Genomic DNA, 25,559 nt, shown 5'->3' on the forward strand with positions numbered 1-25,559 from the left:
CTAGCATTACAATCATCTTAGTTGGACTAGTTTATTATATTTTTATCGTTACCATATTGATCAGGTTGATCCAAAACTCCTCATTATTTTGAGAAATCAGCTAAAATAATCATAAATTGAATTTCAGTTGTTGATGGAAACAAAATTAAATCTGGCGAGATATTAATCAAATAATATTTCATTTCAACAGTTTAAACTACCACGAGATGGTCTTGAGGTTGTAGAGGAATTCAGGCTCATATTCCACACAACACATCTTATGTTCGATTCTTGCCTCTAGCGAATCGTACGATGACGACCAGGGGGAGGCTGAACTGCCTCTGTGAGTATTCCCAACCCCTGGAAGGATGAACTAACGTAGTGAAGCCACTATTTGCTCCTTTTTTTTAAAAAAAAAACATTTCAACATTTAAATTTTGAAAAATAATCATTTTGATCAATTTCCCTATTTAAAAAAATATAAAATCTACTTTGTGAATATTGAACCAGTGATCTTCAGCCTTATTTGTTCGCTTAAAAAAAAAAAAAAGCACATGGGATGTATCCTCCGCCGTGTAGCCTGCTAGTTGTTACTAAAGAGTTGTCTATGCACGTAAAACAATAAGATGGCATTTTGCTAGACACATATTTGATATCAAAACTCTTTCCTCATAATTAATTTTGGCCAAATTGTGGACGTTGATCAATCTTCTGGATTCAGTTTTCCATCCTCTTTTGAATTTGCTGCCCCTCCCCATTTCTTTATCCTGTCTTCAGCTTTGGATGCCTGCATAAATTACATCAGTCTCTTTTAGCCAATAACTAAAAAGTGCAACTTCGACATGCTTTTTTGTGTATATCTCTCTTTCCACGTCACATATCACATGATTTCGAGAGATGAACAAAGAGAGTATATGCTATGTTGCACAGGAAATTGGAGTAAATTGAAACCCTTACCTCCTTGTTCCAGTTGGTTTTATAAACCATTATGAAAAGGACACAAGTCTGAAGGATTGTCCCTAACAACATTCCAATCCAAATGCCCTGAAAATAATCATCGTGTAAATGTTAATTTTTAACAATTGAAGTGCTAATAAAATCTCTGGATATAAAAACTGAAACCAACGTAACATTGAGAGGTGGGATTATGAGAACTTACCCGAACACCCCAATCAAGCTTGTAACCGAAAATTAGGCCCAAGGGCACCCCAATGACATAGTAACAAGTTACGTTCACATAAGCTACTGCAGCCTGCCATCCTGCTCCAATTGCAACCCCAGAAAGAACTGGTTGAATGTTGTTAATCACAATGCAGGTTGCCAGCAATGGTGTAAGCTGCTTCACAAGAGCTTTAACCTCCGAATCGCTTGAGAACAAGGCTGGATATTTGTCCCGGCTGATGATGAGGATGAGCGAGAGGATAGCGCCGATCAAAAAGGAAGTTATTACCGCTACTACTAGTGAGAACTTTGCTGTTCTTGGGTGAGCTGCTCCTAGTTCATTTGACACTCTCACACTACAAAATGTTTGATTTAATTAAGACAGACATTTTTGTGTGTTCTAAAGTTTGTGGACTTTGATATGAATTAAAAGCTGACCTTATTGCTGCGTTCATGCCCATAGCTACCATGACCGTCCATCCCAGTATGTTCATGCTGCAAATTCAGCAATACATATAAGTCACTTAATACTACAGTCTAATGATATTCCTCTTCACTTGCAAGTTTAAAAACAATATCGTTTGTTCAAAAACAATACATATATAAAACTAGTCAATTAAATCCAGTTTTTCATAAGAAGAAGAAGAAAATAATTTATAACTTCCATATTGATAATATTCAAAAGCTGTATTATGAGCTCGTTTGAAAGTGCTTTTAAAATGACTGAGAGCGCTTATGGTGAAATTGATTTTGAGTTCCAAAAACACTTTAAAGTGTTTTTTAGAAAAAGTATCAGATATGTGATTCTTACGAAAATCACTTAAATACTTTTACAAAATTCACTTGGATTTTTACTACAAATTGGTTTCTAAAACATTTTCACCAAAAGCACTTTCTGTTACTTTAAAAACACTTCAAAATGAACTCCATGTTGAACAAATTAAGGACATTAAATAATTTTTACTACAAGCGATATTTTTACTTTAAATTAGAATAAAGAAAAAAAGAGAGAATTTCAACACGATACGCTAGAATGAAGAGGATGAACAATCTAAATTAGAAAATAGAGATAATTAAGTGTACGTAGAATAAATAATAAGGATAATTAATGAAAAGGGCTTGAAAACTTTGAGTTTTAACAATAAGGACAAAATAAAGGGTAAAATAAATAGTACCAAGATTGACTTTTTAGTGTAAAAAATATGATTTTTCGTTAAAGTGAACAATATCAGAAGTTTTTCGTTAAAGTTCCTTAAATAATAAGGCTCCTCAGTGTTTAAATATAAGGTAAATTACATAATACCCCCTCAGGTTTGAGGTATATTACAACATCATACAATATCTTTAAAATATTTCACTTTCATACCTCACCTACTATTTTATTTCAATATAGTACCTTCGTTACATTTTCCATCCATTGATCTGTTAAGAGCTGATGTGGATGCCACTTGTGTGCCATGTGGAAAATAAATAATTTTTTATTTTTTATTTAAAAAAAAATCTGAATCTTCTCAAAAAATAAAAAAAATAAAACTAAAAAACATGGAACCCCATCTTACCTGCAACCCTTCCTCACCCCTCTTCTCACTCCCGAGCCGAGCCTCCCAACCACCTCCCTCTTCTCCACTCTCTTCACCTAATCCCTCATTATCATGTCCGCATCCCAACGTAATTTTGTTAATCGAGCTTGAGAGCTGGCTGTAAGTGGAAGATCCGACCGAGTTGAAAACCGGGTCAGATTGCTGGTAGCAATCGGAGCAGGGGCCGGATTGGAGCCAGTTGGCGTCACTGCCGGTGTCAAGCACCATGTAGAACGACTTCGCCGGAGTCTCGACGTAGATTCGGGAGAAGTACTCGCCGCTACCCTGGCTAACGCTTGAGACGATGGGGGTGGAGAGGTCATGGGGTTGGATATTGGTGTGTATGGGCTCAAGATCCCCTTTTTTATCCCCAAGAGTGCCAGCTGGAGCTTGGTGTGGAGCGAGTTTACTCGGGTCGAGTCGTGGCCGAGTCTGGTGAGGGTGAGAGATTTGTAGTCCTTGTGCTGGGAATTGAAAAGGGTGTCGCGTGGGTGGAGCTAGAAGGTGAAGGCGGAGGAGTTGAGGGGTTGGGATTCCTGGGATTGGGATTCCAGCGGTTGGAGGGACTCCGGGTCGAAGGAGGGGAGGTGAAGAGAGTGGAGGAGAAATATGTGGTTGCTCGGCTCGGGAGAGAAAAGAAAGGTGGGGTGGGTTATGTGTTTTTCAGTTTATTTTTTTATTTTTTATTTTGTTTAGAAGATTCAAGTTTTTTTTTTTAAATTAAAAAATTATTATTTTTGCCACGTGGTACAAATGTGACAGCCACGTCAGCTCTTAACGGACCAATGGATATAAAATGTAATGGAGGTACTATATTGAAATAAAATAGTAGGTGAGGTATGAAAGTACAATATTTTAAAAATATTGTATGAAGTTGTTATAAACTTCAAACTTGATGAGGTATTATGTAATTTACCCTTAAATCTAAGTAATGCAAGCTTCTAATACCATATTTGTCAAAGGACTTATGATGACTAGAAACATGACATTAAAGGAGAAAAGTGATTTGACTGAAGAAAAAAAGACAAAAGTGCTTTTCAAAATATGCTATAAGAACTGTTATTGACATCTTAAAATTTTTATTTTACATTCTTCATAAATATATATTTTTTAAAAAATATAAAAAATTTGGTGCACAATAAGAAATTTAAACTGTTAATAATAATTTCCTATGCTAAAAATGGAGACTTAGTGTAGGGCCCACTCTACATCAAATTTCAACGATCCGAACCATCAAGTTTGTAAGTCTCGATTCATAGATTATTCTTGCAAAAATTCAATTCAATCCAAAATCATTTGTCTATTTAATTATCAAGATAAAATTTCATTGTTTCTTATATAATAAACTATTCGTTAATTTTGTCTTAAATATTTCCAATTTGGCTAATATTTGCAAGGATGATCTATAAGGTGCAACTTGAAAAATAGACGGTTCGGATTGTTAAAATTCGATGTCATGTGGACCTCACAACTAATCCCCATTTTTATGAAAAATGAAGGTCCCTTCCCTTCCCTTAAAGGCTTCATATATATATATATATATATATATATATATATATATATATATATATTGTTTATTAGTACTTCAAAAATCTCATCAGCCATTCCAAACTTTCTATAATTAAGGTGACGGTTTCATAATCATATCATTTCTTTGTTTAATTAATTTATAGATTTCATGTTTTTTTTTTAACAAACGATATTATCTACATTAAAGGGGTGAGGGAACGGGCCAAACCTCATAATGGGCTAGCAATAATATGGTTCAAATTCGCCTTTGGCGATAATCAAACTTAAGACCTCTCACTTACCAGTGAAAAGAAATACCACTAGACCGTAGTACTGAGTGGCAAAATTCATGTTTAATATGAAGTGTGGTCTATGCTAAAAAAGAAAAAAAAGTGTGGTCCAATTCCTTATTTGTTAGGTTAGATGTTAGATTAGGAAACCGGCGGAGTTCGAACTCATGCCGTGGTGCAAGAGCAATACTCTTCTTTATTACTGTGATAGAGGGCAGGTTGCTCCGTGAGACATTTTTTCACACGCTTAGAAGATGAATTAGGCTTGACAATGTCTCCAAAATATACCTACATATTAAAATGTAATCAGCAGAGATGAAGAGATTAAGTACTCACCATATGGATAGGCCATCCACAGAAACTTCTGCATTCTTGAGATACCCAGCAAAGAGAATCAGTGCCATGAAGTACCATACTTCCAAACTGCACAAGATTTATAAAATAAAATAAAATGAGCTTGTTCTGGAAATTCGTTTGATCATTTGGGTTCTCTATTAAACCAATAGATATAATATAAAATTCCAATTAAACAGAATCTATAATATTATAAATAGTTGTTATTCGCACTCCACAAAACTAATTTAGAACTTGTTTGATAATTTCTTTATTAAGTTTTTAAAATTTGACTTGATTTCAATTTTTCGTAGTTACCAATCTATAAAAGTTACCAAAAATAAAAAAACTTTTTTTATTAGCACTCCACAAAATGTTGAATGCATCATACTATAAAATTTAATATTAAATGACTTATGTACCTTATTATGTAATAACAATTTCGACCTTATTATGTTTTTTTTTTAAAAATAAGAAATTTCTTAAAACACCCTAAATCACTTTTAATGTATTATTTACCTTTTTCAATTATCAAAACCCCTCACCCTCTATTGTTGAACAAAACCATAACCAAGCTATGTGCATTGTTTAAGCTATATGCGTTATTTATTCCCTGATTTTGATTTCAAAGGGAATTAGTCCCAAATATTTGCTTGTGATTTCCCAAGAAACTATACTACCCAAGCCTTATTATTGATTGATTTAAGCCTAATATTTATTTACAATTCCCCGAAAATCATATTACCTAAATGCTTCTCTCTCAGGAACTTCTCTAATAATATGCATTTTTTTTTCTTTGTGCTATCAAGTTTAACCTCTAACCATATAACAATCCTTAGGTCCTTTTAGTAATTGATGATTCACTATTTTCAATGGTGAATTACTGCAATATAACTCATTCAATTTAATGGTGAATTACTGCAATAACCCATTCCATTCAATTGGCGCCTCTCAAGTGTCTATTTTCTTCTCTCCACATCAAGCACGGGGGATGTTAGGGTTTTTTCCTTAAAAAATAGATTTGAAGAATGTGGGATGTAGAGGAAATGTAAGATGTATGTTAAGAATGTGAGGTGTGAAGATATTGTGAGGAAGTATGTGGGGTGTACTATGTTAATTTTTAATTAAAAAAATAAATATAGAATGTATTAAGTATGTAAAATTTATTTAACAATATACAAGTGTTAATATAATAAGCCAAATAAAATAGCTATTAAACGGCCACTAGTACAACGGTCTAGTGGTATTCCTCCTCACTGATTAGTGAGAGGTCTTAGGTTCAACTCTCGCCAAAGGTGACACCCCCTCCCCTTAGTGTAGATAATATCGATTTGTTCAAAAAAAAAAAGCTATTAAACGAGCCTAAATTAGTTAAGTTTGCAAGTGTAGCGTGGCGTGAGCTACTTGTTAGCAAAAGCTAAAAAGCATAAGACTAGGTAGTATAAGGGCTGGTTTGGTATTGCTGTGCTTTGAAAAAAAGCTGATGTGAGAATAAGCGAGAATAAGCGGCTGTGCTGTGAAAATAAGCAGCTGTGAAATAAATCAGCAGAGTGTTTGGTAAACTTTTTTGTAAAAGTGCTTTTGGAAAAAAAAAAAAGCAGTCTGATAGTGGGTCTTTTCATTAAAGGAGCACTGTAGCTCCATGTGCTTTGAAAAAAAACCATTTTTCCAAAGCTGCAAATAGCAGCTTCAGCTTTTTCCTTTGATTTTAGCTTATTCTCACAGCAGCTTCCAAAATAAGCCTTTTTTTTTCAGTTTACTAAACACCTAAAACCCTCACAGCTTTTTTTCATGGGTGCTTTTTTTTAAGCACCTCACTCCTAAACCACCCTAAAATCATATGTTAGGTAGCAAAAGGCAGATGATTAGAAGAAAAGGAATTATAAATCATATTAAAGAATAAAGGCACAAAGCTTTCCGCCGATCCGACCTATGTTTTTCTATATCTACAGATAAAGGCACGACTGTGCTTATTAGTTACTGTTATTTGTCAAGTTGTTTTTCTACTTGTATTGAAAGATGAGAGCATTTTGCTTGTTTAATATTCTTGTTTATAGGATGTTAGTTTTTTTTATCCATACATCATGAGTTAGAAACTTTATCATAACTTAAATTATTGTAATAGTTTCAAATTTTACTTATTCTTCTAATAATAGTAAATGTTAAATAAATAAATAAATAAAAGAAGAGATCATTTTCAGTATGTACTTTGATTTATCTTCGTGTCCCAATCTTTCATTTGTCATGACCTAAAGGTATAGTTGCATGTAAAAGTTGTAAAGTTGAATCCACTGCTATAAATTTGACATGTGTACGAAGCAATGATATGTTTTTCGCTGTGGATTGTTTGGTAGAGCCATTTTTGGATATTTATAATATGGTATAATTTTCATTCACTCTTGTTATATCACGTAAAATAGTACATTATGTGTTTTGTGTTTCCAATACTTATAAACATTTTTTTGTGGTATTATCATTTTGTTCATGTTATTGTACTTTGTTTATTTACTAAGACTACCATAAGTTTGCAACATATTGGCTATATCATCCATATTATTGTAAGAATAATGTTAGGGAGATCAAAAATTTAAAATAAATTTATAAACCAAATGATATGTCACTAATAAGAAATAAACACGTTAATCAATATTTGAGTAATAATTCAATCATCATAAACCATATCATTTCATTTGTAAAATTTGGTATTAAAATTATTCTCCCTAATATTACTCATTAAGTAATTGAATTAGAAGTAATACGTGTTAATGTGACCACAGAAAGCTACTTATTGTAGCATTTACAAATTTTATTTAATTATTTCAATAAAAGAATTCAAAGGGATAGAAAAGAAAACAGATAAAGATGGGTGGAGGGGGTTTTAATTACCAGAGCATGACTGCGGAAGCGAGAGACAACTTAACAAAAGCCCAAAGATTCTGAAACGCCTTCCATGAGAATCCAACCCAAGCTTGACCACATGTCCCAGAAAATATATAACCCAGCTGAGCTAAAACAATGAGCCACCAGGACGTGTTGAGCACGACGGCGGCACCCACCAGTCCCCACCCGACCTTCAACATCAAAAGCCAGCTGAACAACGTATGCAGGACCAAAACCACCACCGATATCACCGCCATGACCATCATCTTGCTCTGCGACTGCAAGAACTTGGCTATAGGGAAATTCATGGCGTACGCGAACAACTGCGGTATCATCCATATCGCGAACACTCCTGCCGCCTTCGATATGTCGGCGGTCTGCCCTATCGCTTTGAGAAGTTGCTGAGCGAAGATGTAGAGAAAGGAGAGGAGTACGGCAGTGGAGTTGAGGATCACCCACGACCTCTGCATGTAGATTCCTAACATGTCCAGCTGCCCTGCTCCAACTGCTTGCCCACATAGCGTCTCGAGAGCACTCCCCATTCCAAGCTTCACACGTATCAATTACTATGTGAGATTCAAACTCAGGACATCTTTGTCACAGTTCTTGTATTGAGCATACAGCGTGGAGCAGAGTCCACATATGGATATTCATATTTATATTTGACTGAAGGGTATGGGAGAGGAGGAGATATACGTACCATAACGCCGAAGGAGAAGCCGGCGATGACAGAGTTTTCAATGGAGACGGCAGCAAGGTCTAAGGTACCGACTTGGCCGGCGAAGACTTGAGTGATTGCGCCGAGGGAATACTGGCATAAGGAGGTGAAGATGGCGGGGCCGGCGAGAAACCATAGCTTTTTAGCTTCTTTGAAGAACTCGCGGAAGAAGTCGCGGACGCTGACGATGGGAGAGATGTCGTCGGCATCGGGAGTGAAGGAGGCGGTGGAAGTAAAAGAAGGGTTTGCCGGCGGAGGGAGGGACTCTAGGTGGTCGTGCAGGTGCTGATGATGATCAAACTCGTCTGTCGGCGGCAGAAGCGGCTGCTTGTTTTCCGCCATATATTAAAGAGAGGGAGAGAGTTTTCGATTGCGTCTGCGTAGGTGTCGAGAAATTTACAACTGAAACGTGCGTGTGGAAGCCAAGTGTGGAAAAGGCGTCTGCATCCAGTGGTACATATATGCTCAGCGGTCCATTTTGTAGTTTCATTTAGTACTATAATAATAAACAAAATGTTTTTGTCGTCGGGGAAAAAATACACTTGACGAGGTAAAGTCGCGTTTTGATTCCAAAGTTTGCACTGTAAATCGGCACCTACATGTCAATGGCACACCTTAGTAATAATTTGTCAAATTAATTATAATTACTTATTGGCCATCTTTGTTTCTTCCTGCATTTAACGAGTTAAATAGGTATTAACAAAAGCTGGCTAATCATTAATTCTAATTCCAAACACAACCTTGTAACATTGCTATTTATTCAAATTATCACATATGTGCATGGCTTGTGTTCTAAAAAAATTATAAAATGCAGTGTTAGGGAGATCATTTTAGGCCATATTAGTAGAGCACATGATGGGACGGTTGATGTTGATTTTCTTTTTTAGTGATTTAAAAAGAAGAAATATAACTATCAACTGGTACATTATGTGGTCATACATGATCTAAAAAGAAAATATCCCTAACATTACTCTATTAAAAAATTTCTGGCAATTAAGAATATCTTTTTAAAATGGAAAGTTCCATACGTAATTTATGACGAATCAGCCACAAGGAAACCTAGTTGAGCTGCATAAATGGGATGTCAACAAATGTATTCAGAACTCTATCCCAAGAACACAAACTAGATATTTTACTCATGTTTTTCATATCCATCTGATTTATACTTGCGTTGCGTCTCCCTATAAGTTATAAGTGCAATGCGAACTTTCGTAAATATTGCAGGCTATGCCCAATCCAGGAGCATGGGTTCGCAACCAAACGGACAAATAGCATTATAAATGCGTGATCATAGTACGTGTATGGTTGTGATCATCATGCCCTTTGTTTGGTATACCTCACATTCTTCCTTTTTCTCAGTGAGGAAGGGAAGACACACTTCCAGTAAAAGATAAATTATTACAGTTCAGTCAAGTTTTCTATGTATTACCCATGCAGTAAAATAATTAGCATATTTGACCATAAATTAAGGAGATATAAAAAATGACCTTGTCGGAAGAATATTTGCTTGCACGAAGAAGTGATATACATAGATATTATTAATTTTGTTAGAGCTGACAACATGCGGCAGCAGTACTAGTATTGAAATCTACACCAATCTTGGCATTGCTAACTTCATTTTTTGGGATGTTCAGGCGATGATGATATATACGTCCAAGAAGATAAGTGTCGATCCACGTACATATATATTGTAGATGTAAATTTCTTTTTTTTGGATCTTGGACAAAATTGTACCTATAAAACAACTAACACTTTTGGTTAAGGCCAAAAGCCTCATATGCCCACGATGAATGGAGAGGCTTTGGCTGAAGAAGCTCCAATGCCAAAGTTAGAATTTAGAGAGAAAAGTGTTTAGAGAGTTTTTAGGAGTTTTGCAAGAGTATTGGAACTAGGTTTTTAGAGAAAATGGGGCTCAATATATAGAGCATGGCCGGTCCCCTTTGGAGAAAAGGTGGCCGGCCCTTTGGGGTATTTTTGTGTGAGATGGGTGATTTAATTGGCAATTAATGGATTAATTAGGTAATAAATCCATTAATTAGTCAATTAACTCAATTTATATGGAATGTTTTGAAGGTTATGAAATAAATACCTTATGGAGAATATAGGATGAGGATGGATGAAATAATTTTGAATTTGTTACCTATTTTGGGCACTTTTGGTTTGATTGAAGAATGATTGTCCACTGCTCGCACGTAAAAAATCTGATGTGCCTCAAGGGTAATTTTATCCTTTTTACCAAATATCCACGTGTCGCCTTGTGATTATTTTTGGCTCCACAAATGCTTCCACACCTGCTGGGCTGCTTGCTTGTAGGAAAGGGCAGCAGGTGTAGAGATCTTCTTGCTCTAGGAAACTTAGGATTGCTTCCTATTTTGATGTAGATTCTCTCTTTAATAGGAAATTAGATCCTTTTAGGAAAGGAAAATAAATTTCTCTCAAAGCCTATTTAAGTCCATCTTAAGTGGGTTATTAAATCAACTTTGGAGAGCGATTTATTCTACCCTACAAAAGAGAGAGAGAGAGCTTAGAGGATATTTGTTCCCCCTCCTCTAGCAATTTTCTACATCTTGCTCGTGCAAAGGATCGTCTTTCGTTACTTTCTTTGTCTTCTCCGTGCCGTACTGAGGTAAGAAAAGATTAATTTTTCTTGTCCTCTTCTTGGATAGTGCTGCCATGGGGCAGCCGTCGGGGTGGTGTGGCATGTCGGCTGGCAGGGGCCACGAGTCGGCTCGACATGGGCTGATGAGGTGTTGTGGTAGGGATCATTGCTTGAGCTGCTTGGCTTGGCTAGATCCAAGGGTAGCTTGCATGGTTAGGGTCGCAGATTGAGGCGCTGGGGCGTAGTGCTAGGTGAGCCGCATGCCTTATGTCCTTTGGGTTCTTGGACCTGACAGAGGCCATGCCGGTGATTAAAAGAGATGTGGAGGTCGTGGGCCTCATGGGCTGCTAGAATGATGGGCATGCAGGCCTCCTGCCTACTGGTCTGAGAGAAAAAATGAAGGAAAAGCCAATATGGGTTGAGCTCCCCTGTTGAGTATCGTGAATTGTGTTAGCTGCTTAGTTCTTTTCGCTAGGAGAAAGGTGGGCTGCTCCCGAGAGAGAAGGTAAAGAGGATCGAGGCAGATGTATTAGCTCGTCTAAACGCTGTTGTGAAGCCTATTAAGAATGAAAGTGGAAAGAAGAAATCTTCCCCGCCTGCTGCCGAGAGTTCTGTGATTGACATGACTTCTTCCAATGGGAAAAAAAATGAGGGGCTGCTAGATCTGACCATGTGGCGCCTGCCATGTCGAGAATGGCATGTACGATTGTTGATAGTATTGCTCAGTGTAGAGGTCTTGTCATGCCCCCAGTGCCGAAGTCTGTGCTAAGACGTCCGTTTGAAGCAAAGTCTGGTTCTTCTTCGGAAAGGTTTGTTATTATGAAGAGCGATAAGGTGGACTCTGCTACTAACGTGGTGCTAAGGCCCACTCTCTCTGCTGCTGAGACTGATTCGCCTGCTGGGAATGAGGAGACTACTCGCGTAGGCAGCTGTGAGAAATCCATTAAGCCTGCTTCTGGGAAGGCTCTGCTTAAAGACATGGATGCTTGCGCCAAGTTTGTTGATGGCATTTAGAAAGGTTTGTTTGCCTAAGTTCTTCTGCGAAGCATACGACCCAATATAAAACGACTGCGTTGTTTGCTTTAATGCAGATATAGCAAGGTTGCCAAGGAGGTGGCAAAGACTATGGCAGCTGAAGCTATTCCTAGACCGAAGAGATCAAGAGGTTGGATTCTGAGCTCGTTGTTTTAAAGGGGTCTAATATTTCTGCCCCCACTTCTCTGCAGCTTGAGACCGCTCGCTAAGATATTGTTGACTTGAAGACTAAGCTTGACGCGATCCAAGTTAAGTATGAAAGTGTAGAGAAGGAGATTGGATGTTACATACCTCAGATTCAAGATCTTGAGTTTGTAGTTTCTGAGCTTCGTTTCACTGTTTATGCAAAGGATGAAGAGTTGATTGCTTCTTATAATCAAGTGATCCACTTCAAGAAAATCGTTGATAGGCTTGAAGCCAAAGTGTTGGAACTTTAAGGTGTACTGAAGATCAACGAAAGTCTGAAGAAGGAAGTGAATGAGTTGCAATGCGTCCGTGTTGGTCTGCTCGAGGAGGATGAGCAACTGAAAGATGAGAAAGATGCGCTCGAGGTTTCGAGACCTTCTCTATTTCTCCGAAAGACTTGCTTGCTTTTACTTTTGAGGCTTCTATTGGTTAAGTAGTTGGAAATGTTGGTGCCTAGGCTGGGGCAGCCAGGTGTGAAACGCTGGATGATGCCACTGCTAAGAGCGTCGTGGTTGCTGAAGGTATGGCGACCGAGTAGTCGTAGGATGTTCAAGCTGCTGAAATGTAGTCTTCTATGTAGCCTTTAGAATTTTCTTTGTTTTTCCTTATAGCTCTTGTTTTGCTTGAACTCTTTCAGCCTTTGCTAGTTGTTTATAAGCATGCTTCATTCGCTTTTATTCATCTTCATTTCTTTTGTTTATGCCCTAACCTTTAGACTTTATATACCAGTGGCAGACGTGCTACTTTTCTATAAGTAGACAGGCCTGCGTAGCCTATGCAGTCGTAGGTGTTGGTGTAGAACTTTGCAAAGTTGTTAGCCATAGGGTTGGCAGCCGGATGCATTTACTTACAAAAGTAGACAAGTCCGTGTAACCATTAGGCAGTTAACCTTGGCTTTCTCCAATTCCGTAGGTTGTGTAGCAAGTATCACAACATTTTAGGACTTGGTGTAGGTTGTTCTGCGCTTGGCAGAAGTGAAGCTTATCGACTATGTAGCATGTCGGCAGTGGATAAAGCTTCGTATATGCACGCTAGCTTGTTTAACCTTTCACAAGAATGTGCGGTTGTATAAGTCTAGCGTGGTTTTACTGCTCAAAGGGCAAGTCGTAGGTAGTTTTCCGGAAATCGTAGGCTACCTTAGTGCACTTGATAGCAGCTTTAGGGTTCCAGGACAGCCGTACGTAGAGCATATTGCGTAATGTGCCCTCTCCGTCTCTAGGGCCCGGTTCCCCGCGAATTAGGCTAAGAGACCCAAAACCCTTCAATTAGCTAAGCCTTGAAAAAGACCATTATGGCTACTTCTAGGAATCTCGGTGCAAGCTATAGTGCATATAGTTATACTAGAGCAGCCAGGCTCATCCACGTCTGAATATTCGAATTGTAGAGTTTATCCTCCCGTCTTGGAGAGCTGACCTATGTGGGTGTCGGAGAATTGGTTTACCCTCTCGCACTAGAGAGTAATTAGTTTACTCTCTCGCACTGGAGAGCAATTAGTTTACCCTCTCGCACTAGAGAGCATGGTTGGTCCTTCGGGATACGCAATTCCTGCGATGAGTCCCTAAGAAGGGCACAATATTCTTTTGAAGTGCAGAAGTGATCAGTTGTTGTAAACATGCAGCCGAGCCAAGTTGTGATTACTTTTAAATTCCTCATTGAAAAACGAGTGAAACGAATGAGAATTTCGCTGTAAGGTATGAACTGCATAACAACTGGATAGTCCTTGGCTTGTGAGGTGGTGCCCGTCGAGCTACTTGAGTTTTCGGGCTTTGATGTAGTGGAAGGTCATACATGGTACCTCCTCAGATTGTAGGCGCTTCACTGCTTTTCGATCTTTTTATCGTTTCATGGTGGCGATGGTGTAATTACTCTTGCAGCCTACTCTGCTAATCTTGTACAGATCTTCACATATGAGATCCATCTTTTTAAAGCCTTCTTTGCAGGTAATGATGAATGTTTTTCTTAAAACTAGATCTTCGGGTTGGAACTGCCGGATCTTAGCCTTTTTTTTATAGTTGGAAATGAGTTGTTGCAGGTAGGCTACGATGCAGGTGATAGTCTGCTCGCGCTTATCATCTACCAGATCTAAGCTTGTGGCCATCTCCTTAGTGTTCTGCTCAATGCTTAGTAGTAGAGCGGTGATACTAGGCTTGATGACATTGGGATGAATAATTGCTTGAGCCAAATGCCAAAGAGAAATGAGTATCACCGGTTGCTCGTCTTTTAATGGTGCGATATGCCCATAGAGATCTGGGGAGTTCGTCTAGCCATTTTCCCTTCTTGTTGGTGAGGGATTTCTTGAGGCAATTAAGGATCATCTTGTTGGATGCTTCGACCTGCCACTACCTTGATGATATCTTGGCATAGACATGTGCTGCTTGATGTCATACTTTTGGAAAAACTTCGCCACATCTTGGCCCACCATTGCCTTGAGGATATTTTGTCGATGACGATGGACTGAGGGATGCCAAATTAGCAAATGATGTTCCTCCATATGAAGTGCTCTATGTCCGTCTGAGTCATGGTCGTCTTGGGTTCTTCTTCTACCCAATTGGTGAAGTAGTCGATTGCCACGATCATCATGCATCTACCCCTAGTAGTATGCGACATAGGTTCTACCAGGTTGATTGCCCATTGCATGAACGGCTAAGGACTCATCTGCGGATGTAACTCGCTGGCAGACAGTGCTGGTATCGGCTTGTAGCGTTGGCAACAGTCGTACTTTTATACTAACTTCTTAGCGTCTTGGTACATGATAGGTCAATCAATAGTAGCCTGCATTAAAAGCCTTCTGTGCTAAAGATCAACTTCCGGAGTGATTTCCATAAACGCATTCGTGGATTGAGCTTAGAACTTTTAAGTCATCGGGAGGCACTGGGTAGCGGAGATGTGGTCAAGTGTAGGATTTTCAGATGAGAATGCCGTTCCACAGGTAGTAGCGTGTTGCCTTGATTTGGAGCTTCCTAGACTCCAATCTTTTCGTGGGGAATGTGTCATTGACCAGGTAGTCTACGATGGAATCTTGTCAGTTTAGAGTTGTACTAACCTGTGACACATTGGCTGCTAGCTTCACCCCTATGCTTAGCTCGTATAGATACTCTATCGGAATAGAGCGTTTGAGCTGATGGTCAAGGGTGGAGCCTAGGCCGGCTGGTGCATCCACGCGAGCGTTGTCTGCTTGTGGAACTTGAGTGAATGTGTAAGTCTGAAACGCCTCAAGCAATTTGGCTAGTGATTAGCTGTGAATCAGAATGAATTGCGAGCTTTTTCACTGCCACGTCTTTTGCCATTCGAAAGCTTGCTAGTAAGGTCTCGTATTTTGATTCGTTGTTGGATACTTTGAAACCTAGGCATCGAACCATCTGGATGACAAGGATTACGTCTACTCTTGAACCTTTATAGTTGGATGCACTGTGGACATGCAAATGCCAGAAGTCTTCATCGGGTGGAGCATGCGTGGCTAGGGCGCGCTCGGCTACCTCAGGGGAGTCGTTAGGCCACTCTGTTGCGTCATGAATGCATGGTAGAGAGCCATGGAGCTGGGGCCATGTTACACGTAGCAGAAGATGCTCCACTGCTGGTATTAAACCACTCTAGAGTTGAATTATGAAGCAAGGGTCGGCTGGGATCATGTGACACGTTGCAGGAAGTGGTGCTGAACTGCCGATACATGTTGCTCTATGTAGAATCTTTTGGGGCACAAAGATAAAACTTACTTTCGAGTGTGTCCTTCCAATGTTTGTCTGCCCTTGGCGTGTCTTTTGGGCCGAGTTGTTGCATTCGTCAGGGTCTTACGCCTTTATCATCGCGTGTCTGGATTGGGCTGAATAGTGCGTCATGAGGATGACTACATACGTTTGAAGGCAAAACTTGAGCTTCCGGGTTATAACAATTATCGCCAAAGTTAGCTTTTTAATTTTTAATAGCATCGAGGAAAGCTTTTGAACTGTAGAATACAGGTAGTCGGGCCCCCAACTCTTTTCGCATGATGGTAGAGCTTATTGATGCTTTAGATACCGTCAAACATGCGAATAAGTCATCCGCTGCTTCCAGTTTGGATAGTAAGAATGTGATGTCGAGTACTTCTTCAAGTTCTTGAATGTGCATTGGCGAGCCTCGTCCCAAAGTGCATGCTTCTTTGCCAAAGCGAAAGAGTCTGCCAAAGTTAGATCTTCTTTCATGATCAATTTTCCGAATAACAGGTGGTTTGCTTAAAGTTCTTTTTATAATGCTGCTCTAGCTATCGAGTCGTTGCATCCGACTATCTTTGCCTTCTCTGCTTTGAACCTCCTCACATAGTCGCAAAACGACTCCTTTGGGTTCTTCTTGACGTTGAACAAATGGTCGGACTTCTTTTTGATTGAGCGATAGGATGAATATTCTTTGATGAAAACCAAAGAAAGTTCGTCGAAACTCCGGATGGATTGTGGCGACAGGGTGTATAACCAATCTTGCGTCTCGCCTTGTAGAGTAGTGGCGAATATCTTGCACATGAGATCATCGTTGTTTCGATAGAGGATCATTGTGCTTCGGTAGTGCTTTAAGTGTCTCATCGGGTCTTCATCCCTTTTGAAAGATGTGAAATATGGCATGCTGAACTCCCGTGGAGACTCTGCATGCTCGATCTAGTCCGTGAAGGGTGATATGCTTATGTTGGTCATGTTCCGTCATAGTGCCTCGTCGGTGACCTCATTACGTTGGAAATTACGCAATCGCTTGGTCAAGAGTCTTTCTACTTCTTCCTTAATTTACCTTTGTTGGGTAGCAGAGCTCTCGGCTGCCCCTAGCTGTGACTTGCTGGTCTAGGCTGCTCTTCCATATGTTTGGCTCGTCTATGCGCGGATGTGGTGCGTGTGGTGTGTTCCTAGCAGTCGAGCGAATTCTTCGCAGGCTGCCTGTTGAACTTGGGCCGGATTGAGTGACTAATTCTCTCCATCTGTCGTGTTGCCTACTCCGATGTAAGGTGGATGATGCTCTTTGCGGGCTTAGCCGCGAATGAACACTTCATCTGGAAGGTTACTCATGTTGACTATCAGAGTATGACCCCAACCGTGAATGTATGCTCGTCCATGGGCCTAGTCGATAGTGCACGCTCCTCTGCACGCTAAGATGGTAGTATACGCTATCTCGGGGGCCCAATCGGGAGTGTACATTGCCCAAATGGTTGATCGAATGGCTGTTTGTCGGGACACTGCTGGAGAGGTTCTTTGTCTGCCCTTGTCCTACTTCGGGACACCTCGTCTTGGGTATGTTGCATCTTGGTGCACTGCAAGAGCTAGTTCACTAAGGTCGTCTGTTGTGCGAGGGTACTTGTCAACTCTATGACTTGTCGAGACAAGTGTTGTTCTCCATTTGGGTTGGAATAGCTTGGAAGGAATGCATCTCCTTGAGCAGTGGAAGTGTGGCAGACTCCGGGTGTGAGATTTGAGTTGAAAAATGTCAAATCTGCAGAAAAATATGGTGAAAATGCTCTCGGTTCGATCGGCGGTCCGAAAATTTGAAGCCGGGACGATTGAACTAATCTTGGATCGATTTGGGATGCTTGGAAGGCCATAAGAGCAAGCTGGGCCACAAGAGTGGACTGCTCAAAGTGTGATGCACAAAGGTACTCGGCTTGGGCTCGGCTTGGCAACGCGTTGAGTTCGTGTTGGTATTGGAGTGACATGACTTGGGCCATAGCCTTGAATAGCACGGCTCGGGCCGTGGTGGTGACACCATGGACCTCACTGCGGATGGCTACCGTGGTGGCCATCGCGGTGGTTGCCATGGTGGAGCTTTGTGGTGGTGGTGCCACTCCACTTATTGTCACATTTAGCCTTGTGGATCGCCACGGTCCCATCTCTTCAATATTGGAATTTTCACTTGTTGAATTTTCTAAATTTCTAGCCATTGTACTTCTCTTTTACGTTTTATCAAATAATTTTTGGAAATAAAAAAAGTCTAAAAATAAGAACGTACGAAAAATCTACAAATGGATAAGAAAATAGAAAACCTTGGATGCGAGAGTCTTCTACGAGTGTAGGACTCAACTCTCAATGAAAGCACCAATTTGTGAATGCAAATTTCTTCCTCCTTGATATTGGACAAAATTGCACCTACAAAACAATTAACAACTTTGGTTAAGGCCAAAAGCCTCACGCGCCCACGATGAATTTAGAGAGAAAAGTGTTTAGAGAGTTTTTAAGAGTTTTGCAAGAGTGTTGAAACTAGGTTTTTAGAGAAAATGGGGTTCAATATATAGAGCATGGCCGGTCCGCTTTGGAGAAAAGGTGGCCGGCCCTTTGGGGTATTTTTGTGTGAGATGGGTGATTTAATTGGCAATTAATGGATTAATTAGGTAATAAATCCATTAATTAGCCAATTAACTCAATTTATATGGAATGTTTTAAAGGTTATGGAATAAATACCTTACGGAGAATATATGATGAGGATGAATGAAATAATTTTGAATTTGTTACCTATTTTGGGCACTTTTGGCTTGATTGAAGAATGATTGTCTACTGCTCGGGTGTAGGAAATCCGGTGTGCCTCGAGGGTAATTTTGTCTTTTTTACCAAAAATCCACATATTGCCTTATGGTTATTTTTTGCTCCACATGTATCAATATATGCATGAAGATCGCTGTTTTCTTGGGAGGTGGTGCATGTTGTCTTCTCCACGTTTTGTATGCAGTCCCACACCGTGTGTATTTTTAGATGCTCTGCCTTTCCATTTAACTGTTATATCTTTTAAGACAATATTTGGACGAGGGACTTTAAAATCTTAAATATGAAGTCAAGTTAGTAATAAGAATTGAATTGCAAAATACAGATAGAATTTCACTATATATGAGTATTAAAAAGACATGCAAGAGAGAGTCATAGACCGTAATTGGAATAAATCTTTAACAAATCTCTTATACGTACATGTTTTTGTGTGTGATTATATAATGTATATCTAATTTATTTTCTAATATATTTCTTCTTCAGTTATTTGCCTGTACGAAAGAACTGAAATTCACTGTTTATATAAATATATATTTTCTTTCTTGTTTTTTATCCATATACAATATGAAGTTTTTTTTTTCTTTTGCATAGGATATGAGTTTGTGAAAAGATGTTTACAATAAAACTTTTGTTAGGTTTCAGATGCAATCCTCATTTTGGCACATGATTAAATACACAATTGTTTTCAATCTTTTAATTGTTTACATTAAACTTTTGTTAGGTTATTGTTTTTGTGGGTCCTCCCACACATAAATTCCCGGCTCCTCTCCTTCCTTGAACTTGAAAACTCTCGCTTAAATATAGTCCCGATGGTCACAGTAAGATAAAATCAACAACCACAATCAACTAGATTCGGTTAAGAGTAAATTTTACATTGATAATAGAAGAGACTTTGCATATGCTTATAAGTAGTTGGACTATTTCTCATATTGCCAATTGGTTTTATGGTGGAATCTCAACTTCTTCAGATTCTAGTCAAGTCATGTACAAATTTTAATTTTTAATTTTTGAAACCAACGGCATCATTCATTAGAACAACAGGATTTGGAACAACAGGAAGTAGGATTTTTTTTTTTTTTTTTTTTTTTTTAACAAAACAGGAAGTAGGATTTGGAACAAGAAGTTATAGCTAGATCGGCCAATGTGACAGACATGCATGCTGTATGCTGCTGGAGAATCACATCCTGTGTCAGTTCTATGTGCATTGAAAATAAACTGATTATATATTCAATTAAATAATTAGTTGTTCTCCTTATATATATACACACACACACACGTACGGGACCATCTTCAAATGACTCCAAGATTGTATCATCAATTTATCAACCATTCTATATGCATTTGTGGAGCACTTAGTGCAGAAGGTCAGATGCTCTACTGAAAATGTATCAATGCCATGTGTTTTTTCAAACAAACAATCCATTTGTTTGTATGACCACCAAAAATTTCCCAACTTCCTCGATTTTCCTGCAGCCAATCAGAAGTATGAGATTGATAATATCCACCTGAATTATATGGTGCTTAACATTTTCCTTCAAATTAACCAACATTCATTCAATTAGTATCCAAAAGAACAAAATTATCAGTCGAAATGACACAGCTGATACTAAATATTATGAATGACTCGTTGTAGTATATGTACGGTTTTGTCAAAACCTCCTGCCTATGAGTGTAAATATATTAGCATTATATTAAAAAAAAAAAAAAAACTTAGCAACTAACGATTTCAATTTGTTAGTGCACCAAAACAAATAATTTTTATGAGAGTTGATCTTCAAACTCTTTTCTAACTTTACATACTTTTTATTTATTTAATAATTAGATTAAAATAATCAAGAATCAAAGTTGAGGAAGAGTATGCTGAAAATTAAAAAATCACTCCCCCATTTCGAAATTTCAGCTCTCAAAGACCGTTAGGTAATGTATTTTTGACTGGTTAAAATATGAATGTGCCTGCAGTTGGTCTTTTTGTTTTTGTCCCAACAAACTAATTTAGAATTAAGTGAGTAAGACAACAAGGAGATAATTCAACAGCTTTCTATTCCTTTGGTTTAATTAATTTGGCTGCTTTCGAAAAGTGATTTAACTTGTAAAGCACTATCTGCCAGTTTCTTCATCGACAAATAAACTTTTTTCAACGGCACTTTCCCATGACCTACTATATTTGTTAGTCAATTAGAATATATTTCATCCACCGGTCAACCGGTATGTGGTTGCTCTCGGTACTTTTCAAGAACGGCAGTTGCCAATCTTATCTCAGAAGACTTGTTCGTCACCTCCTACGTCAAAAGTGAATTACCTAAATGAAAAATGTTCATCGTGATTCATGGTGTTCTAATAGGAAGGCGAATGGTAAGGTCCGGATAGGAGGTTTCGCAAAACTACTTATTATTGTTCCAAACAACAAAACGAAAGCATCAAAGGCGGAGTTATGGGGTCACATAATTATCGTGCAAAATTCTCATTAAGTTATTGTGAGAGAAAGTTTCTGATTGATGAAAATAGATAGATATAAATTTTCTTTTCACATAATATTGTACTATATTAGCTGTAAACTCATTCAATTTAAGTTAATTTTGTCGCGAAGAGTGATATGGGAGGTTTTTTATGATATGAGCACGCCGATATTATGACATCCGATTTTGAGAATATGATTGTATACATAAGATTTCTTTACATAACATTATATAATATATCGTAACTGTAACGATGTATAAGTAATATATAAACTCGTTTGGCAAATCAAAAGCCAAATTTGGTACGCATGTTGAAAGTAGTAAAGGCTAATTAGGCCAGTTTGTGACAAAACCTTCTGTTGAACCACTTCTTTGTTTGTTTGTTTTCACCATCCTTATGTGCGATCTCAATTGGACTCATGCACCATTGTGGGTGGATCGTCTCTCTTTTCATATCCATCCATATATCTATATATATACACACACACACAAATAGAGCTTTACCTCCTTTTGCCTGTCCATTCTTTCTCATCTTATTCCTCAAGGAGAATATCAGTCCCACAGCTCTTTACCCCCAATCATTATCCGATTAAAAATTCAGAATAATATGCATACATAGATATACTACAAAACACATATATATTATAATAATTGCCCCCAAATGATTAACCTATTAAAATTCAGAATAATAAAATGTGATCATGATAGATTTATACATATTGCAAAGGGGGCGGCAATCCAGTAGTTAAGAGCAATTTCAGTGCGTAAAGGTTCCCATCAATTGGCAATTGAATCCCCTTCATTGAATGATAACTGTCTTTAATGAACAGTAATTACATTTTACATCTCTACCCTTAAATAAATAGTCATGGTAATAAGCAATCAATATTAATATTTTTTTATTTTATAAAATAATAAAAAAATAATTTTATTTAATTTCGGTTAAGATGTTTAACCGTCTCAATTACAAAACCTTCTGTTGAACCACTTCCTTGTTTGTTTGTTTGTTTTCACCATCCTTATGTGCGATCTCAATTGGATTCATGCACCATATACTTGTGGGTGGATCGTCTCTCTTTTCATATCCATCCATCTATATATATATATATCCATACACAAAATGTGATCATGATAGATTTATACATATTGCAAAGGGGGCGGTAATCCAGTGATTAAGAGTAATTCCAGTGCATAAGGGCTACCTATGACAATTGGCAATTGAATCCCTCTACTGAATAATAATTGCCTTTAATGAACAGTAATTGCATTTTGCATCTCCACACCAAATTGAATAGTCATGGCAATAGGCAATAAAATATTATATTTTTTATTTTATAAAATAATAAAAATAATTTTATTTAATTTTGGATAGGATTTTTAACCGGTCTCGTTACGTTACATGTCATTATCCGAAAGTACAATTTTTGGTGGTAAATTTTGATAAGATTTTTATCCACTTTCGTCGCACCACGTATCGTTACCTTTTTAGAATCATTAAGGATAGATTTCTGATAAGATTTTTAACTAATCTCGTCGCGCCACTTGTCACAATCTATTTAGAATCTTTGATGACAGATTTCGATAAGATTTTTTACGAATCACGGCATGCCATGTGGCATTATCTATAACCTAATCCTTTTTTTTTCTCCATATAACCCACCATCCATCCTAAGAAATCACACACCAAAATCACAATCTCACAAAATCTCACAAAATCTCTATCCTTATTCATAGTTTCTTCTTCCTTCTTACTATGTCTTCTTCAAGGATGTTGTGGGAAATTGATAAGTAAGAGAAAGAATTGTTTAAGTAAGGGGAAAAATGTTCAATATCCAGGAAGGAGAAAATGAGATGGAAGAGGATGAGGATGAGGATGAGGAGCGTAGAAGGATAGATAACGAAGCAAGCAGCCAAAGAGCCTCACATTCCCGTCGAGTCATCCAAGATGTGGCTGAGATCTCCAGTCATACGCGTTCTGTAAACATTGATAGAAACAGGCAACAACGAGGTAAGGATCTCTCTTGGACGATTATTTTGACCATAACAGTGCATTCCCTAATGCGTAATTTAGACGTCGTTTTAGAATACAACAACATTTGATCAATAAAATCATGATTGTTGTTTGCAACCATGATTCTTACTTTGTGCAAAAGAATGATGTTTTTTGTGTCATGGGTCTCATTCCTGAGCAAAAAATTAATGCCGCCTTGCAGATGCATGCATATAGAGCATCTGCGGACGAAGTGGATGAGATAACGAAGATGGGGAAATCAACCATTATTGAGTCCTTGATGAGGTTTTGCTCCGCAATTGAATCTGTCTACACCAAAAAGTACCTCCAGATACCTACGACAATGGACTTGAAAAGGCTTATGAATAAGGGTGAGATGCAAGGTTTTCCTGGCATGATTGGAAGCGTCGACTGTATGCTCTAGACCTGGAAAAACTGTCCAAGTGCATGGCAAGGAGCTTATCGGGACAGAAAATGAGCAATAAGTATCATTTTGGAAGTGATGTCATCATTTGATATATGGATTTAACATGCTTTTTTGGGTTTTCCAAGAGCTCAAAATGACCTTAATGTCTTTGCCCAATCTTCAGTTTTCAACGAGGTGCTACAAGGAAAAACATCGAAAGTCATTTATTTGGTCAATGGACATAAGTACGACAGAACATACTACCTAGCAGACGACATTTACTCAAGGTGGACATCGTTTGTCAAAACAATACCATGTCCGTGAAGTGAAAAGGAAAAACACTTCGCAAGATGTGAAGAGGGGTGTATGAAGGATATGGAGCGTTGTTTCGGTATCCTCCAAGCTTGTTGGACGATTGTCAGGGGTGTTGCCAAATTGTTTGATTTAAAGTCGCTTCGATCCATCATGATGACGTGTATCATTCTTCACAACATGATTATGGAAGATAAGTATGATTATGATGCCATTGATGAATTTGAGCCAGACACGATGAACAATTCTAAAACACAAATATATTGTGCTCATGATACCACCGAATAACTCGTGCAACATGAGCCATTAGAAAGGGATGGAATTTACAATGAAAAGCTCATTCAATGATATACTTCAGTCTAATCCTTATACTATCATAAAGCCCGGCAAAGTGACTTGATAGAGCACCTGTGGGGATTGAAACAAGCTCAAGAAAATTAAAACCAAGCTTGTGGTGGAAGAAGAATGCTCTTAGTTTGTTTGGTGTGTTTTTTAAGTTCATTTAATGTGTTTTTTTATTTGGTGTGTTTATGTTCTTTGAATAAAGATTCCCTTAGTTTAAATAAAGTACCAAATTAAATAAAGATACTCTTAGTTTAAATAAAGTATATAAAAACTTTGAGAGAAAGATTGGGATGTGGATGAAGGTATTTGAGAAAATATGAAAGTGTGGTGTAAGCTAGAAAAATAAAAATAAAAAATTAATTTTTTTTTAAAACATTTGGATTTTTATTAATTTGTAACATTTTTTTCAAATTTTTATTAACTTAATTAATTTATACCGTTGGATTACAGAAAATTTGAAATTCAACCATTCAGATTGTGACAAGTGGCATAACGGTAACATATCATTTTTTTTTTTATAATTTTTAAAGCTGAAAAACGTGGATCGTTGAATTGGAATCGAATTGCTCAGATTGTACCACATCATCTAGCCATCAGGAGAGTTTTGAATTTTTTTTTTACCGTTGGAAATTGCACGGTCCAGAAAAAAGAGTCGTTGAAATCCAACAAGCGAGAAGGTGCCACGTTGCACCCAACAACGGCTACAGACAGCCTGTCGAGCGCAGGCCTTATCGCCTACAAATTCTGTCAGTGATGCGCCCCCACGCACACTTGTTAGCCACGCGCCTGATGTAAATTTTTTTAGGATAAATTACATAAAACTGCCTCAACTATTGAATCAGTCACAATTTCATACTCCATCTTTAAAAAAGGTCAATGTCATACCTCATCTTACGAATTTGTGACAATTTAATACATTCTGTCAGTTTGTCTATCAATTCTTCCATTAAATAGTGATGTGGTTTAAAAAAATTAATTAAATATTAAAAACTAAAAAAATAAAATCTTTTTTTTTTGCATGGGGACCCATCCCTTATCCCCTCACCCTTTCCTCCTCCTCCCGTCTTCCCCCAACCCAAAACCAAAACCACCTAAACCCAGATCCCACCCGCCCCAACATCTCCTTCCCCCCACCACCGTCATTTGCTGCACCAGCTCCTACAACACCTGCTGCTGCACCCAAACTCACCACCCCTACTCGCCACCACCACCAGCCATAAACCCACTTCTCCAAGCTCTCGTTATAGAGCTCTGCCTCAGCGCCTCGCTCGATCGGG

General features: G+C 38.2%; 1 protein-coding gene across 1 annotated transcript; it reads right to left on the bottom strand.

Moving 5' to 3' along the window:
• Positions 1–414: 414 nt before the first annotated feature.
• Positions 415–8,906, bottom strand: LOC103452037 (protein DETOXIFICATION 29-like). The gene is made up of 7 exons (XM_008391509.4): positions 8,433–8,906; positions 7,739–8,280; positions 4,856–4,942; positions 1,579–1,635; positions 1,139–1,496; positions 937–1,023; positions 415–766 (listed from the first exon to the last, which is right to left on the bottom strand). Exons 1-7 carry the CDS (start codon positions 8,790–8,792, stop codon positions 683–685), a joined length of 1,575 nt encoding a protein of 524 aa, XP_008389731.1. The 5' UTR covers positions 8,793–8,906; the 3' UTR covers positions 415–682.
• Between the last annotated feature and the right edge of the window lie 16,653 nt (positions 8,907–25,559).

This window comes from Malus domestica, chromosome 13 (assembly GCF_042453785.1).
Source record: "Malus domestica chromosome 13, GDT2T_hap1".
In the NCBI taxonomy this organism is placed as follows: domain Eukaryota; kingdom Viridiplantae; phylum Streptophyta; class Magnoliopsida; order Rosales; family Rosaceae; genus Malus; species Malus domestica.